At 44.9% G+C, this 16,513-nt stretch overlaps 1 protein-coding gene across 3 annotated transcripts in view; it reads left to right on the top strand.

Moving 5' to 3' along the window:
- The window catches only part of utrn (utrophin), a 263,392-nt gene that overhangs the window by 113,272 nt on the left and 133,607 nt on the right, over positions 1-16,513 (top strand). For all 3 annotated transcript variants that reach the window (XM_045210194.1, XM_045210195.1, XM_045210196.1), the window contains 11 exons: positions 950-1,125; positions 4,469-4,604; positions 4,780-4,929; positions 5,310-5,462; positions 5,669-5,770; positions 5,944-6,088; positions 6,257-6,474; positions 6,732-6,849; positions 10,527-10,732; positions 11,457-11,611; positions 12,328-12,517. In XM_045210194.1, coding sequence (XP_045066129.1) covers positions 950-1,125; positions 4,469-4,604; positions 4,780-4,929; positions 5,310-5,462; positions 5,669-5,770; positions 5,944-6,088; positions 6,257-6,474; positions 6,732-6,849; positions 10,527-10,732; positions 11,457-11,611; positions 12,328-12,517 — 1,749 coding nt within the window. The remainder of the gene's footprint in view (positions 1-949; positions 1,126-4,468; positions 4,605-4,779; positions 4,930-5,309; positions 5,463-5,668; positions 5,771-5,943; positions 6,089-6,256; positions 6,475-6,731; positions 6,850-10,526; positions 10,733-11,456; positions 11,612-12,327; positions 12,518-16,513) is intronic.

Here is a 16,513-nt window from a genome sequence, read left to right as displayed (position 1 = left end):
GAAATGGAGTGCGTATAACTCACTCACTTCAATGAAAACTCTGACGTTTTATTTATGATAAACACAATTATTTCCATAATCTGAATACGATCAAACAAATCACAACAGTATGTTTACGTTAGCGACTGATGCGGCTGGGGAGTATGGCTGTAGCCTCTGAGAAAAAATGTATGTCTTTGAACGTGAACAAGACGGCTTCTCTTCTTAATTATCCAGCACTTTTCACCCTCTGTCGTTCATTACAGTAGAGAGAGAGGAGGGGGGAGAGAGACTTTTGTACTTTAACTATTTGCACATCATTACAACACTGTACATAGCCATAATATTTGTCTATTTTTCTTTGAAAGATTTGTGACTATTGTTTACTGTTCATTTTTGATTGTTTATTTCCCTTATGTTTGTCTATTTTACTTGCTTTGACAATGTGAGAGAGAGAGAGAGAGAGAGAGAGAGAGAGAGAGAGAGAGAGAGAGAGAGAGAGAGAGAGAGAGAGAGAGAGAGAGAGAGAGAGAGAGAGAGAGAGAGAGAGAGAGAGAGAGAGAGAGAGAGAGAGAGAGAGAGAGAGAGAGAGAGAGAGAGAGAGAGAGAGAGAGAGAGAGAGAGAGAGAGAGAGAGAGAGAGAGAGAGAGAGAGAAGAGAGAGAGAGAGAGAGAGAGAGAGAGAGAGAGAGAGAGAGAGAGAGAGAGAGAGAGAGAGAGAGAGAGAGAGAGAGCATTTGTGTTGTTAGTATTATGTATTATATGGTATCTCTACAACTAACATCATCATCATAATTATCTGTAGGATCTGCACTAGTTGCTTGTTACCGTTAGAGTCCAATCTATCCAAAACCTATAGTTGCAATCCATTACTCATACCAGCCAATTTCCAATTGACTCATTCTGTTGATGAATACAACTTTGTTTCCTAGTTTTATGTTGATCGGTAAGCCCCTCTCTCTTCCCTATAGGAGCTAGAGGAGGGCCTAGCCAGTCACCTGCCTGTCATGTCCGGGTTGAGCCAGACAGGGGAGAAGATCATTGGGCAGCTGTCGGCCCCTGACGGGCCCCTGCTGGAGAACAAGCTGGAGGCCCTGGGACAGCGCTGGAGGGCCGTGCAAAGACAGGTGCTGGACAGACAGCGCAGGTAACCACTGAGATGAGCACCATGGAATCGAACCACAGTCGCCCTAGAAATAGGTCTGTTTTTTATCAAATCAAATTGTATTGGTCACATGTGCCGAATACAACAGGTGCAGACATTACAGTGAAATGCTTACTTACAGCCCTTAACCAACAGTGCATTTATTTTAAACAAAAAAAGTAAGAATAAAACAACAACAAAAAAAGTGTTGAGAAAAAAAGAGCAGAAGTAAAATAAAGTGACAGTAGGGAGGCTACTTGCAGAGTCAATGTGCGGGGGCACCGGCTAGTTGAGGTAGTTGAGGTAATATGTACATGTGGGTAGAGTTAAAGTGACTATGCATAAATACTTAACAGAGTAGCAGCAGCGTAAAAAGGATGGGGTGGGGGGGTAGTGCAAATAGTCTGGGTAGCCATGATTAGCTGTTCAGGAGTCTTATGGCTTGGGGGTAGAAGCTGTTGAGAAGTCTTTTGGACCTAGACTTGGCACTCCGGTACCGCTTGCCGTGCGGTAGCAGAGAGAACAGTCTATGACTAGGGTGGCTGGAGTCTTTGACAATTTTGAGGGCCTTCCTCTGACACCGCCTGGTATAGAGGTCCTGGATGGCAGGAAGCTTTGCCCCAGTGATGTACTGGGCCATACGCACTACCCTCTGTAGTGCCTTGCGGTCGGAGGCCAAGCAGTTGCCGTACCAGGCGGTGATGCAACCAGTCAGGATGCTCTCGATGGTGCAGCTGTAGAATTTTTTGAGGATCTGAGGACCCATGCCAAATCTTTTTAGTCTCCTGAGGGGGAATAGGCTTTGTCGTGCCCTCTTCACGACTGTCTTGGTGTGTTTGGACCATGATAGTTCGTTGGTGATGTGGACACCAAGGAACTTGAAGCTCTCAACCTGTTCCACTACAGCCCCGTCGATGAGAATGGGGGCGTGCTCAGTCCTCTTTTTTTTTCCTGTAGTCCACAATCATCTCCTTTGTCTTGGTCACGTTGAGGGAGAGGTTGTTGTCCTGGCACCACACGGCCAGATCTCTGACCTCCTCCCTATAGGCTGTCTCATCGTTGTCGGTGATCAGGCCTACCACTGTTGTGTCGTCGGCAAACTTAATGATGGTGTTGGAGTCGTGCCTGGCCATGCAGTCATGGGTGAACAGAGAGTACAGGAGGGGACTGAGCACGCACCCCTGAGGGGGCCCCCGTGTTGAGGATCAGTGTGGCAGATGTGTTGTTACCTACCCTTACCACCTGGGGGCGGCCCGTCAGGAAGTCCAGGATCCAATTGCAGAGGGAGGTGTTTAGTCCCAGGATCCTTAGCTTAGTGATGAGCTTAGAGGGCACTATGGTGTTGAATGCTGAGCTGTAGTCAATGAATAGCATTCTCACGTAGGTGTTCCTCTTGTCCAGGTGGGAAAGGGCAGTGTGGAGTGCGATAGAGATTGCATCATCTGTGGATCTGTTGGGGCGGTATGCAAATTGGAGTGGGTCTAGGGTTTCTGGGATAATGCTGTTGATGTGAGCCATGACCAGTCTTTCAAAGCACTTCATGGCTACAGACGTCAGTGCTACGGGTCGGTAGTCATTTAGGCAGGTTATATTAGAGTCCTTGGGCACGGGGACTATGGTGGTCTGCTTGAAACATGTTGGTATTACAGACTCAGTCAGGGACATGTTGAAAATGTCAGTGAAGACACTTGCCAGTTGGTCAGCACATGCTCGGAGTACACGTCCTGGTAATCCGTCTGGCCCTGCGGCCTTGTGAATGTTGACCTGCTTAAAAGTCTTACTCACATCGGCTACGGAGAGCGTGATCACATAGTCATCCGGAACAGCTGGTGCTCTCATGCATGCTTCAGTGTTGCTTGCCTCGAAGCGAGCATAGAAGTGGTTTAGCTCGTCTGGTAGGCTTGTGTCACTGGGCAGCTCGCGGCTGTGCTTCCCTTTGTAGTCTGTAATAGTTTTCAAGCCCTGCCACATCCGACGAGCGTCAGAGCCAGTGTAGTATGATTCAATCTTAGACCTGTATTGACTCTTTGCCTGTTTGATGGTTCGTCGGAGGTCATAGCGGGATTTCTTATAAGCGTCCGGGTTAGAGTCCCGTTCCTTGAAAGCGGCAGCTCTACCCTTTAGCTCAGTGCGGATGTTTCCTGTAATCCATGGCTTCTGGTTGGGGTATGTACGTACGGTCACTGTGGGGGACGACATCATCGATGCACTTATTGATGAAGCCAGTGACTGATGTGGTGTACTCCTCAATGCTGTCTGAAGAATCCCGGAACATGTTCCAGTCTGTGCTAGCAAAACAGTCCTGTAGCTTAGCATCTGCGTCATCTGACCACTTTTTTATTAACCGAGTCACTGGTGCTTCCTGCTTTAGTTTTTGCTTATAAGCAGGAATCAGGAGGATAGAGTTATGGTCAGATTTGCCAAATGGAGGGCGAGGGAGAGCTTTGTATGCGTCTCTGTGTGTTGAGTAAAGGTGGTCTAGAGTTTTTTTCCCTCTGGTTGCACATTTAACATGCTGGTAGAAATTAGGTAGAACGGATTTAAGTTTCCCTGCATTAAAGTCCCCGGCCACTAGGAGCGCTGCATCTGGATGAGCGTTTTCCTGTTGATTAATGGCCTTGTACAACTCATTCAGTGCAATCTTAATGCCAGGATTGGTTTGTGGTGGTAAATAGACAGCTATGAAAAATATAGATGAAAACTCTCTTGGTAAATAGTGTGGTCTACAGCTTATCATAGGATACTCTACCTCAGGCGAGCAAAACCTCGAGACTTCCTTAGTATTAGGGTGATATGATGATTTCGGGCCCCAAAAATTGTGTCCAAAGGAAAAACCATGTTTTAAATATTTGATTATTTTTATATGAGGAGGATTTACTAGATGTTACTGTTATATCGTACATTACTATGGTGCAGATATGCTCCAATGCAATAGTTAAGCTTTATCCAAATGTATGAATATTTTCTGCATCAATGTCCTTGGTGGTAATGTCTGATATCAGCATGATGGATCAGTGGGGACCGAGTGGCGCAGTGGTCTAAGGCACTGCATCGCAGTGCTAGAGGCGTCACTACAGACCCGGGTTCGATCCTGGGCTGTATCACAATCGGCCGTGATCGGGAGTCCCATAGGGTGGCGCACAATTGGCCCAGCGTCGTCCAGGTTAGGGGAGGGTTTGGCCGGGGTAGGCCGTCATTGTAAATAAGAATTTGTTCTTAACTGACTTGCTTAGTTAAATAAAGGTTAAATATAAAATATACAAATAGAAAATGTAAATGTTAGGATTAGGCCTACACACAGCAGCCGCAGGGAAATAGAGATCTTAAACTGTGTATGTGTGTGCAGGCTGGCTGGAGGTGACCCTGCCCTATCAGAGCTGGTGAGGCGGAGTGGAGACCTGACTCTATGGCTGGAGCAGGCTGAGTGTGCTGTGAGCTCTCTTCCCGTCACCGCTACCGACAAGAACCTCAAAGAACTCAAGGTAAGGCTCAGGGTCAGAAACTGTTGCCCCCCTAACCCACATCTTTACTAACCCCTTCATTCACCCCTTAATTCTCCCATTACCCCCTTTTCATCTCCCTGTTACTTCCCTTTCATCTCTCCCTTTCATCTCTCCCTAACCCTCCTTCACCCCTCTTTCAACTTTCTCACTCTAGACCCTCGCTGAGGAGATGGACGCCCAGAACGAGCGTCTTGGTTGGCTGAACAAGAACAGCCCCCAGATTCTGGCCAATCAGAGCGTGAGTCCTCAGGAGAGAGATCAGCACAAGAGCAAACTCAGGACCATCAACCTCAACTGGAGCAAGGTGAGAATGACCTATTCAACCTATTGAACCTACATTTCCTAATGAACCTAATGCAACTAAGTAGCCTAAAGGTCAACTTAAACTGGATAAAAGGAAGGGTGAAAGAGTAACAGTAAAAAAGTGGAAATGGACAATCTCTCCTTCACCTTCTCTCCATTTCTTGTCAATTCTCTCTCTCTCTCTCTCTCTGTCTCTCTCTGTCTCTCTCTGTCTCTCTGTCTCTCTCTCTCTCTGTCTCTCTGTCTCTCTGTCTCTCTGTCTCTCTGTCTCTCTGTCTCTCTGTCTCTCTCTCTCTCTCTCTCTCTCTCTCTCTCTCTCTCTCTCTCTCTCTCTCTCTCTCTCTCTCTCACTGTCATCCTTCCCCCCTCCTTCTCCTGTAGGTGACTCAAGAGTTGTTAGATAAAGTAGGAGAGGTGGAGGGGAACCTACAGAGTCATGGTCAGTTCCAGAACAAGATGAACAGAATGACCGACTGGGTTCAGGTCACACACCAGACCTTCAGTGGGAGAGGTGTCAGCCCTGCAGAGAGCCAGGTAATACACACACACAGCACTTTGGCTAGCCACGCTAAATTGAAGATGCTTGGGCAGAACCTTAAATCCAGTGTTTTATTGTACTTTATGTTAACAAGGTCTCTTTATTTGATTGGACCATAACTGTCTCCGTTTAGATGGAGACATTCAGGCACTCATTTCTGTCTGTCTGTCTCTATGTCCGTCTGTCCCTCTCTGTGTTGTAGGTTCTGGCAGCAGCTATGAGGGAGCGTAAGAGAGAGCTAGAGGAACTGTTGGCCCGTTCCATAGAACTACAGAGACGACAACAGCTGCTGCCCCTGGAGAAGGTCTGCTTTGCTTTGGCCAACAACAAGCATAACACAGTTGCATCAACACACAATGAACAAAAAATACCCCATGAAACAACACCACTACAAGTTTATTAATGTGTAACTGCAATCGACTGTAACTCCAAGTGAAGACAGACATGTGTGTGCTCTCCTGTGCCCCCTGTGTGTAGAGTAAGGTAGAGCAGCTGGCGGCAGACTGGAAGGCTCTGGACGGAAGATTGAAGGAATCTCAACACCCACCTATGTTGTCTCCATTGCAACATTCTGTTTCTTCTCCATGGACCCACCATGTCGCCCAACAACAACAACTCTCAGGTACCTTAACCAAAATTATTAATTACTAGTTACTACTTTATAACAGTCCTATCTGTTTTTAACAACATAATTTGTAATCTGGCAATGGCAAAACTGAATACAAATAAATATTGGATTGAATCAAATTGACCTCTCTCCACCTCCCCCCTCCCCCCTGTCCATCCCCAGTGTCAGTGGTCCCATCAGCAGTACAGATGGCCAGTCTGATGAGTGAGGACCACCACCACCAGACCCCCCGCAGCCCAGAGCTGGTGGCCCCCACAGACCTGAACGAGACGGCCACAGAGCTGGCTGACTGGCTGCTGCTCATCACACAGATGCTCAAGTCCAACATCGTCACTGTAGGGGACACAGACGAGATACATGCCACCATGGGACGCCTACAGGTACGTGTGTGTGGGAATGAATGGGCACTGGTGGGGTGTGCTGGGTGATGGCTTTAGTCACTGAGTGTGTGGTTATATACTGTAACCTGCCATGAACATTGAGTGAGTCTGTGTATGTAGGTGAACCTCAGCATATACCTGGGATACGTGTTAGTAATAGTATATGCATCTGTGGTTGTGGTTACTTTAATATGTTCAAGTAAAAAGGACTTAATTATATATATATATATATATATATATATATATATTCTGTCCAGGTGACTAAAAGTGACCTGGAGCAGCGTCACCCCCAGCTGGAAGACATCTTCACTCTGGCCCAGAACATCAAGAACAAGACCTCCAACCTGGACGTACGCACCTCCATCACTGAGAAACGTATGTACTGTATGCTCACAGAGGAAAGCAGAAGGTACACCTCACCTACCCAACCTTGGATTCAAACTAACAACCCACAACTAGGGCTGTTACGGTGACCATATTACCGCCACACTGGCGGTCATGACGGCAGTCAAATTCTATGTGACCGTTTAGTCACGGTAATTAGGCTTCTCCAAGCTCTGATGCTGCCGATGGTCATTAGTAGCCTACCAAACTTGCTAACTGCCTGGTACTCAGCACTCTATTGTCCCTCTAATCACTCTGACATCAATGCAATTGTAATCGAAAATCTAATCAAACACTTCATGAGTGCCCATGAGCTTATGTTGCGCAACATTTCTATAGGCTATGCGTGAGAAAACAGAGTGGTGGCCTCTATTAAAAAGAGGATGATCCAATCAGGTTTCTATAGGCTAGGCCTATAGACTTCCTAATATTAAACACATTGCTTCTCTTTACAACAGTATAGCCTACCTGGCTGGCATAAAAATGAACCACGGGAAAAGTGTCCTCCATTCACTATTTAAGTGTATTTTTTTCTGCTGCCCCTGTTTCGAGACAGGTGCATGATAATGGTCCATTCTAAATCAAAACAAATTTCACACATATATTATTTAGTATATGTAAAGACAAGACTAAATCAAGAATAGTGTGATGGGTGACAATATTAGCCTATCCCTTATGAATTAAATATTATCACTTGTGAATGATGCCCAGCTTAAGGCAAGAAACAGCGCATGATTTTTTTTTGCTACTTTTCCAAATCATAGTTGCACACCTCATGTAGCCTAGCCCATAGGCCTATATGTTTTGATAAGGTTTGCATCACAACTAAAGTGGCCAAATAACTTCTTAAAATGAAGCACATTAATCTGCTTTACAACGGGTTTAGAGCCTAACTGGCATACATACGCAGCGCGTGAGTTTCAAGTTTGGGGCAGTTAATTTTCTCCATGAAAATGCACCTTTATACTAAAAGCATTACATGCATAATCACATTTCTGGTCATTTTTGAGAATGGGGTTTTCCTGCTAATGGAACATTCACGCTTATAGCCTACTGCAGTGTGCACATTGCTGCGCTTATAATGTGAAGAAATAGACTAATAGTTTATCAACATTTTAAGCTAAACGTTCTCATCTGTCGCGTCAGGCTCATTGCTTAAAACAGGTTTTTTGATGCTAGTGGTTATATTATTTTGGGCTCTATCCCACAACTGTCCCAGTCTATGTTTGGAATAATTATTTCTCGCACAGAATAGAATAGGTCAACTTTTGTACTATGGGGGATGGTAGATTGACATAGGCTAGTGCTTTTGCTGTTCGTTAGGCCTACTCATCTTGTTGACTGACGAAAAGTAAATGTGGACAATATGCACCTTGGGATTGGATAAGGACACACGCAGTTGAGTACCCTGTCTTCACTTGTAGCTTGTGAAAAAGACCTGATCACATGACGGAGAGCCATTTGAGTGAGAGGTGCTTTGGTGCATGCTGCCGGGAGAAGGGAATTATAATTATTAGATTCAGGCCAAGGGCACAATGGCCATTGGCCGCAAAAGGCATGGATTTTTTTAGGGGGCATTACAGCCACACAAAGGGGATGCCGCTGGGAAATTCAAGGCATTATCAAGTGCTTGTCAAATTGTGAATGAGAGACTGATGAAGTGTGTACAGCCTGCACAAGAAACAAAGCCGAGCTCATGCCTTTCTTGAGGCTTTTTTCAAATCATCATTAGAGTTGCATCATGCAGCCTTAGAATGTATAAAAAATCTAAATGGTAGCCCAATGTTTGTATCACAACTAAAGTTACATAAATAACTCTAAATTAAGCATATACTGTAGGAGTACCTGTTGTTGTTAACTGCTCAACACAGAATAGATGCATGTGCGCACTCCCTCAAATTGTTTGGAGAAAATATCCTTTCTATTTTATTCAGCCTTGCAAAAGTATTCATCCCCCTTGGCGTTTTTCCTATTTTGTTGCATTACAACCTGTAATTTAAATAGATTTTTATTTGGATTTCATGTAAAGGACATACACAAAATAGTCCAAATTGGTGAAGTGAAATGAAAAAAAAAACTTCTTTCAAAAAATTTAAAAAAGTTAATAACGGAAAAGTGGTGCGTGCATATGTATTCACCCCCTTTGCTATGAAGCCCCTAAATGAGATCTGGTGCAACCAATTACCTTCAGAAGTCACATAATTAGTTAAATCAAGTCCACCTGTGTGCAATCTAAGTGTCACATGATCTCAGTATATATACACCTGTTCTGAAAGGCCCCAGAGTCTGCAACACCACTAAGCAAGGGACACCATCAAGCAAGCGGCACCATGAAGACCAAGGAGCTCTCCAAACAGGTCAGGGACAAAGTTGTGGAGAAGTACAGATCAGGGTTGGGTTATAAAAAAATATCAGAAACTTTGAACATCCCACGGAGCACCATTTAAATCCATTATAAAAAAATGTAAAGAATATGGCACCACAACAAACCTGCCAAGAGAGGGCCGCCCACCAAAACTCACGGACCAGGCAAGGAGGGCATTAATCAGAGAGGCAACAAAGAGACCAAAGATAACCCTGAAGGCGCTGCAAAGCTCCATAGCGGAGATTGGAGTATCTGTCCATAGGACCACTTTAAGCCATACACTCCACAGAGCTGGGCTTTACGGAAGAGTGGCCAGAAAAAAGGCATTACTTAAAGAAAAAAAATAAGCAAACACGTTTGGTGTTCGCCAAAAGATATGTGGGAGACTCCCCAAACATATGGAAGAAGGTACTCTGGTCAGATGAGACAAAAATTGAGCTTTTTGGCCATCAAGGAAAACGCTATGTCTGGCGCAAACCCAACACCTCTCATCACCCCGAGAACACCATCCATTTTTCATCGGCAGGGACTGGGAAACTGGTCAGAATTGAAGGAATGATGGATGGCGCTAAATACAGGGAAATTCTTGAGGGAAACCTGTTCCAGTCGTCCATAGATTTGAGACTGGGACGGAGGTTCACCTTCCAGCAGGACAATGACCCTAAGCATACTGCTAAAGCAACACTCGAGTGGTTTAAGGGGAAACATTTAAATGTCTTGGAATGGCCTAGTCAAATCCCAGACCTCAATCCAAATGAGAATTGGATTGAGGGTGAATACTTTTCAAGCCACTGTATGTTCAATTGTATTCTTCATACTAAAAAATAATATAAATTAATGCCACGGAATTCTCAGCAAATCTTGTCTGCTAAATGAACTAGTGTAGCCCACAGCCATATGGCATAGCCAGATCAGGGCCTAACATAAGGACAACTCAGAGTATGCTATTCTTCTTCTAGACTATATTTTCTTCATATCATGTTTCTTTAGACCTTTCTAAAATAAATAATGGATTTATTGTGATGGTGTAGGCTATATTACATGGATTTATTAGACTTTTTAAAATGTAGATGTTCCAAAGGTCTGCATCAGTGGCTTGTAGGCTATGCGTGGAAGCCAGGAGATGCTAAATGTGTTTATGTTAATTACGGTCAATTACCGTGAGACTGGCAGTTATTTTCTTGACAATCACCGGCTGACAAAATTTCATGACCGCCACAGCCCTACCCACAACCACTACTCTCTATCTTGTAATATCTCCACCACTATTTCTCTTTCTCCCTTCGTCTCTCTCTCACTGCAGTAGAGAAGGTGCATAGCCAATGGGACAACACGCAGCACGGCGTAGAGGCGCGGCTCCAGCAGCTGGACAGTATGATTGGCCACAGTGACCAGTGGGAGGAGCAGAGGCAGGAGGTGAAGGCTCTGATTGGTCAGAATGAGGGCCGCTTGCACAACCTACTGCAGCTCTCCAGGGAACCCCTGACCAAACAGCTCAGTGACAACAAGGTGAGAGATACACAGACACCTCACCTTTGACCTTTGAACTACTGACCCCCTGCCCCATTAGCCAGATGAGAGTAGCCTCTAACCACTGATAAAGGGTCAGATATTTTTCATTATGTTAATTGTTAAGGTTAGGATTGGGTAGTAATCTGTGACTCAAAACTGGTTATGGAAAGTATGTTTTTGAGTGTTTGCATCTTAGCCCGATACATAACACATATATTTTGTACCATTCATCATGCGTTTTAATATCACGGTGTGACATGCTGATTTTGATGAGTCTATGCAAATGAAAGGGCTTACTGTTGGTATGTCACGACTGTTATTGATAGTGTTAATGAGAGCTGTTCAAACATGCCTTGCAGGCAGATAATGGTATGTGTTGTATATGGGGATTGTCATGTGTAGACTTTCTTTTTGAGTGGCCAATGCAATGCCAACCTCAAACACATGAGGGCATCTGTGTCTAACTGTGGTACTGTACTGTAGTTCCAATAACCTAGAACAGGTACTGATAGGATAACTCTGATAACAAAGTAATTATTATTTCTCATTTAATTAAATGGGTTAGCATACCTTTAGTAAACAAAGTGAGATCCTGAGGGAACCGTGATAATTGCAGTGAGATTAAAAGGGATGTGACATGGATATGAAAGAATTGAAATAAATATTTAGAAAGCCATTTGCTTTGTCATTATTTGTTGTTTGTTTATGTTTTCTTCTCCAGGTGTTCTTGCAAGACCTGGGAAGAGTTCAGGGTACCGTGGTAACCTTTAACGAGCTGTCCAATCAGCTCCTGCGAGAGTATTCTGCAGACGACACAAGGAGAATCAAAGAGGTCATGGACAAACACAACAGAGCCTGGAACAGCATCAACAACAGGTGGACACACACACACATGTTGGTTTTACTATCCAAGTGGGGAGCAAAACATTTATTCCCATTCAAAATCCTATTTTCCCAAAACCCTAACCCAAAAACTAAACCTTAACCTAACTCTTAACCCTAATCCTAACCCTAATTCTAACTCTAACTCTAATTCTAACCCTAAACCTAACCCCTAAGCCTAAAATAGCAGTTTTCCTTTTGGGGACTGGCGTAATTTTCCTTGTTTTACTATCCTTGAGAGGATTTTGGACCCCAAAAGGATGGCAAAGTTAGACCACACACACACACACAGACACACACATGTTATGTTCTTCTATCCTTGTGGGGACCTAAAATTAATTTCCATTCAAAATCCTATTTTCTCTAACCCTAATTGTAACCCTAAACCTAACCCCTAAGATTAAAATAGCCTTTTGTCCTCATGGGGACGTGGGAAATGTCCCCACGAGGGAGAATTTTCCTTGTTTTACTATCCTTGTGGGGACTTTTGGGGATTTTAGGTCCCTACATGGATAGAAGAACCAATTCTCACACACACACACACACACACTCACACTTCTCAAATATCACTTTGATAATGTTCTGAACTATTTTAATTCTACTCAGCTAGCTAATTCAACAATGACCTCCAACCAAACCAATGCTTGATCATTGGCCATTACATCGATCAACTAATTAGTGTATTGAATTTCGTGTTGATTGATTGACAGGGCTAGTGACCGCCAGGCCCAGCTGGACAGTGACCTGACTGCTCTACAGACGTCCCTCAGGGAACTGGAGGCCTTCCTCAAGTGGCTTCAGGAGGCCGAAACTACCGTCAACGTCCTGGCCGACGCCTCCCAGAGGGAGGAGCTATCACAGGACTCTGCCCGCGTCAAGGAGCTGAGGGAGCAACTGGAGGTAGGCCATGCCCATTTGATCTGCTGATTGTTTATGTAGGTGTGTGTAAAAGGTTTTAGGTGACGGGGCAAAAAAGAGAGCTGGGATTGACGCTCGGTATATGAACAGTATATTGAGTGATATATGGAGAGGTATATGGAGATAAATGGCTTGGCTGAGGGGCTGAATACAGAGAGAGGTTGAAATAATGAGGTCAAAGGAGGTGTGTGGGAGAGGGGGTCAGGTGTTATCCTATTATCCCCCGTCATCCCTCATTAAGATAGTTTGTGAGTCTGAGGTGTGTGTGTGTGTGCATTCATGTGAACTGTGGTTAAGTGTGTGTGCGTATGTGTGTATGTGGTCACTCATTGATTTTTCTGTCCTGCGCTGTTCAGTGATGTGCGTATGTGTCCTCTCGCCTATTGCTTGTCATTTACACACCTCTTACGATGACACACATTATCCTCCCTTTTGATTTATAAATGGTCAATTCAAAATCCTCCTTGACTTGTGTTTTGTTGTACGACAGCCCTTTGACAGAGATGAGCACTTTTCATACCACACGGTCATGTCAATCTGGTTCTGATTTGATTTGTTCACACGCTTGGTCTCCCTCTTTCACCCGCTATCTCTCTGTCACAATGCCCCTGTCTGTGTGAAAAGAGACCGTCTGAAAGCCACATTGATTCCTGTGTCTAAGGGGGATATGTTGAGAGGGCGAGTGAAAGAGAAAGAGGATGAGTGCGGGAGGGAGGGAGGGAGGGAGAGAGAGAAAGATATGTTCTTCCTGTAGTACTCCAGATAAGGCCGTAGTGTCTGTCCCTTTTCACCTGCATTTTGAAACCATCCCAGATCCATCTGATCTCTGTCCCTCTTTATTACCCCTCCCTCTTTTTTCTAAGAACCTCAGAATTGTCACATTCTCACACTCCAGCTATTTCTCTCCTTAGGACAAGGCTAAACTCACACACACACTGTTCCTGTGAATCACAGATACTGTTCTGATGATCACAGATGAAATACTATAGACTCCTATAGTAATCTATGACTACATTCAGCTCCCATTTAGTTGTGCCTTTTCATTGTGTTTTTCGAGGTTAGTCTCACTTGAGGGAGCATTGATGCTCTAAAAACAACCTGCTCATACATGATCTCATATGGGCTCATATATGGGCTCATATATGGGCTCTTTTTCCACCTACAGGAAGGCCATCTTGTGATTTCAAATTGAGCTTTCTGGAAATGCCTTTATTTATTTTTATTCCACCCTCTCTCTACCCCTGCTTGTCCTCTCTCCCCTCTACTCCTCCTTCCCCTTTATTTCCCTCGTATTTCTCTCTTGCCCTCTGTGTCTCGACTTGGGGTAAGATTGATGGACTGCAATCAGTGCCAAAGGGAAACTTTATGAATAAAAGCAAATGAATGAGAAAGGGGAAGGAGGAAAGAGAGGGGGATTGGCGAGAGAGAGAGAGAAGGAGAGAGCAGGACAGAGAGTGGTCAGATTGAGATAATGGGGAAAGGAGCCTGGAGCCTTCCTTCATTCAGAGTGACTCTTCTGTCACCAGTCAATGTCAAGTCTGTCACCTTAGCTGTGTTTCTTCTTGAGATGCTCCATATAACTACAAGCCACATTCTTTCTAAGGAGAAGGAAACGGCATTGCTCCTCAGAAGTTTGGTCTTAGAGGGGTGCTATAGAAAGATGAAGCACCTTATGTTAGTTCTTACAACTGGAGAACAAATGTTTTATTTAATCTTAGAGGTTGAATTACACAATCTACTACTGTATATATAAAAACAAATCGGTGATAATGTTCACATTTTTTGAGGTGATACGAGATGATGGTTATCTTTTCCCCTCAGCTGGTGTGATGCCATATTGTGTTACACTGTGCTAACCTGTTCCCTCAGCTGGTGTGGTGCCATATTGTGTTGCACCGTGCTAGCCTGTTCCCTCAGCTGGTGTGATGCCATATTGTGTTGCACCGTGCTAGCCTGTTCCCTCAGCTGGTGTGGTGCCATATTGTGTTGCACCGTGCTAGCCTGTTCCCTCAGCTGGTGTGGTGCCATATTGTGTTGCACCGTGCTAGCCTGTTTCCCCTCAGCTGGTGTGGTGCCATATTGTGTTGCACCGTGCTAGCCTGTTTCCCCTCAGCTGGTGTGATGCCATATTGTGTTGCACCGTGCTAGCCTGTTTCCCCTCAGCTGGTGTGGTGCCATATTGTGTTGCACCGTGCTAGCCTGTTCCCTCAGCTGGTGTGGTGCCATATTGTGTTGCACCGTGCTAGCCTGTTTCCCCTCAGCTGGTGTGGTGCCATATTGTGTTGCACCGTGCTAGCCTGTTCCCTCAGCTGGTGTGGTGCCATATTGTGTTGCACCGTGCTAGCCTGTTCCCTCAGCTGGTGTGGTGCCATATTGTGTTGCACCGTGCTCACCTGTTCCCTTCCATGTTCAGCTGCAGTGACTCCATGTGAAGCCACAATGCAGCCTGTTCCCTGTTAGTCACTGTCACACAGGATCACAGAGACACGCACAACACACAGAAGGAGGGCAGAGGGCAACACACACATACACACATACATAAACACACACACACACACACTCCAAAGAGATGTAGTAGTAATGCTCTCACACAGAGAGGGCAAAGGGCACACTGTTGGAAGGGAGCTTTTATCTAGCCTACCTCAGATGTGTGTGAGTGTATCTCAGATGTTTTCACCTTGATATGTACCTATGTGTACAAAAATGCTACATTGGTTCATTGTGCAAGTGTGTGTGTGTGTGTGTGTGCATGTGTGTTAAAAGGCTAAAACTAGTGCGTTACAGTCTGTATAACAAGTCAAAGCTGTACAGCAAACACCATACGGATTCCGGCCCTTCTCAAACATTAACTTTCATTCTCAGAACATTGGAGTCGCTAGCCAAACATTGCTGTAAGTTAATGTGAACATGATGCTAGTTCCCGAGGGGGATTCATATATGCTAACGCTAACGGCTCTTACAGGAAACCCTGTGCTGTCAGTGCGATATCGCTAACTGGGCCAGCTAACGGTATTCCCTTCTGTAATTCCCTTAGAATAATGAATACTGTGTGGAATGAGTGAATAAATATATGGCTCACCAAATTAAAATCTGGCTTCACCTGGTTAACTGAGCGTGTGTGCCTGTGTGTGTGTGCACGCATGTGTGTGTGAATGGGGGTCGAGAGTGTGTGTGTGTGTCTCTGTGTGTGTGAGTGTGTGTGTGTGAGTGTGTGTGTTCAACGCTAAGCCTCCCTTTCCCTTCCTGCTACTGAGTCTTTTCCCTGGATATGAAGTGACAAGCCAGACAGGGGCCATATGGGCATTAATATGTCCCTTAGCTCAAAGCTGAACACAGTTTTATATATAGCTTAATGTGTGTGTGTGTGTGTGTGTGTGTGCCTCTTATCTGTGTGTGTGTGCTCTGTATTTATGAGTCTTGGGTAACTGAGATGAGGCTTTCGTAGCTGTCTGTCGTGCTGGAGGAGTCTTTAGGGGAAGTCACAGGGGTTCAGATCCTGAGTTCAGGAGAAAGTCATGTTTCGGAATCTATTAACAGAGCAAATTACAGATGCTACTACTGCATCAGCACTTCCTCTGTTTCCATGTCACTGTTTCTCTTTCATACTCTATCCTTCACTTTCTTTTTATTTTCTTCTCTTTCATGTGCTCACAAAATGTACTTACCCCCTTATCTTACTTATCCCCTCTCTTCTCTTCCCTTCCCTCTCTTTCCTTCCCTTCTCTCTCTTCTCTTCCCTCTCTGCCCTTCTCTCTCTTCCCTTCTCTCTCTGCCCTTCTCTCTCTGCCCTTCTCTCTCTGCCCTTCTCTATCTTCCCTTTCCTCTCTTCCCTTCTCTCTCTGCCCTTCTCTCTCTGCCCTTCTCTATCTTCCCTTTCCTCTCTTCCCTTCTCTCTCTGCCCTTCTCTCTCTGCCCTTCTCTCTCTGCCCTTCTCTATCTTCCCTTTCCTCTCTGCCCTTCTCTCTCTTCCCTTCCCTC

This window comes from Coregonus clupeaformis, chromosome 33 (assembly GCF_020615455.1).
Source record: "Coregonus clupeaformis isolate EN_2021a chromosome 33, ASM2061545v1, whole genome shotgun sequence".
NCBI lineage: Eukaryota > Metazoa > Chordata > Actinopteri > Salmoniformes > Salmonidae > Coregonus > Coregonus clupeaformis.
The sequence above is the reverse complement of the archived record's forward strand: the minus strand, read 5'-3'. Positions and strand labels throughout refer to the sequence as shown.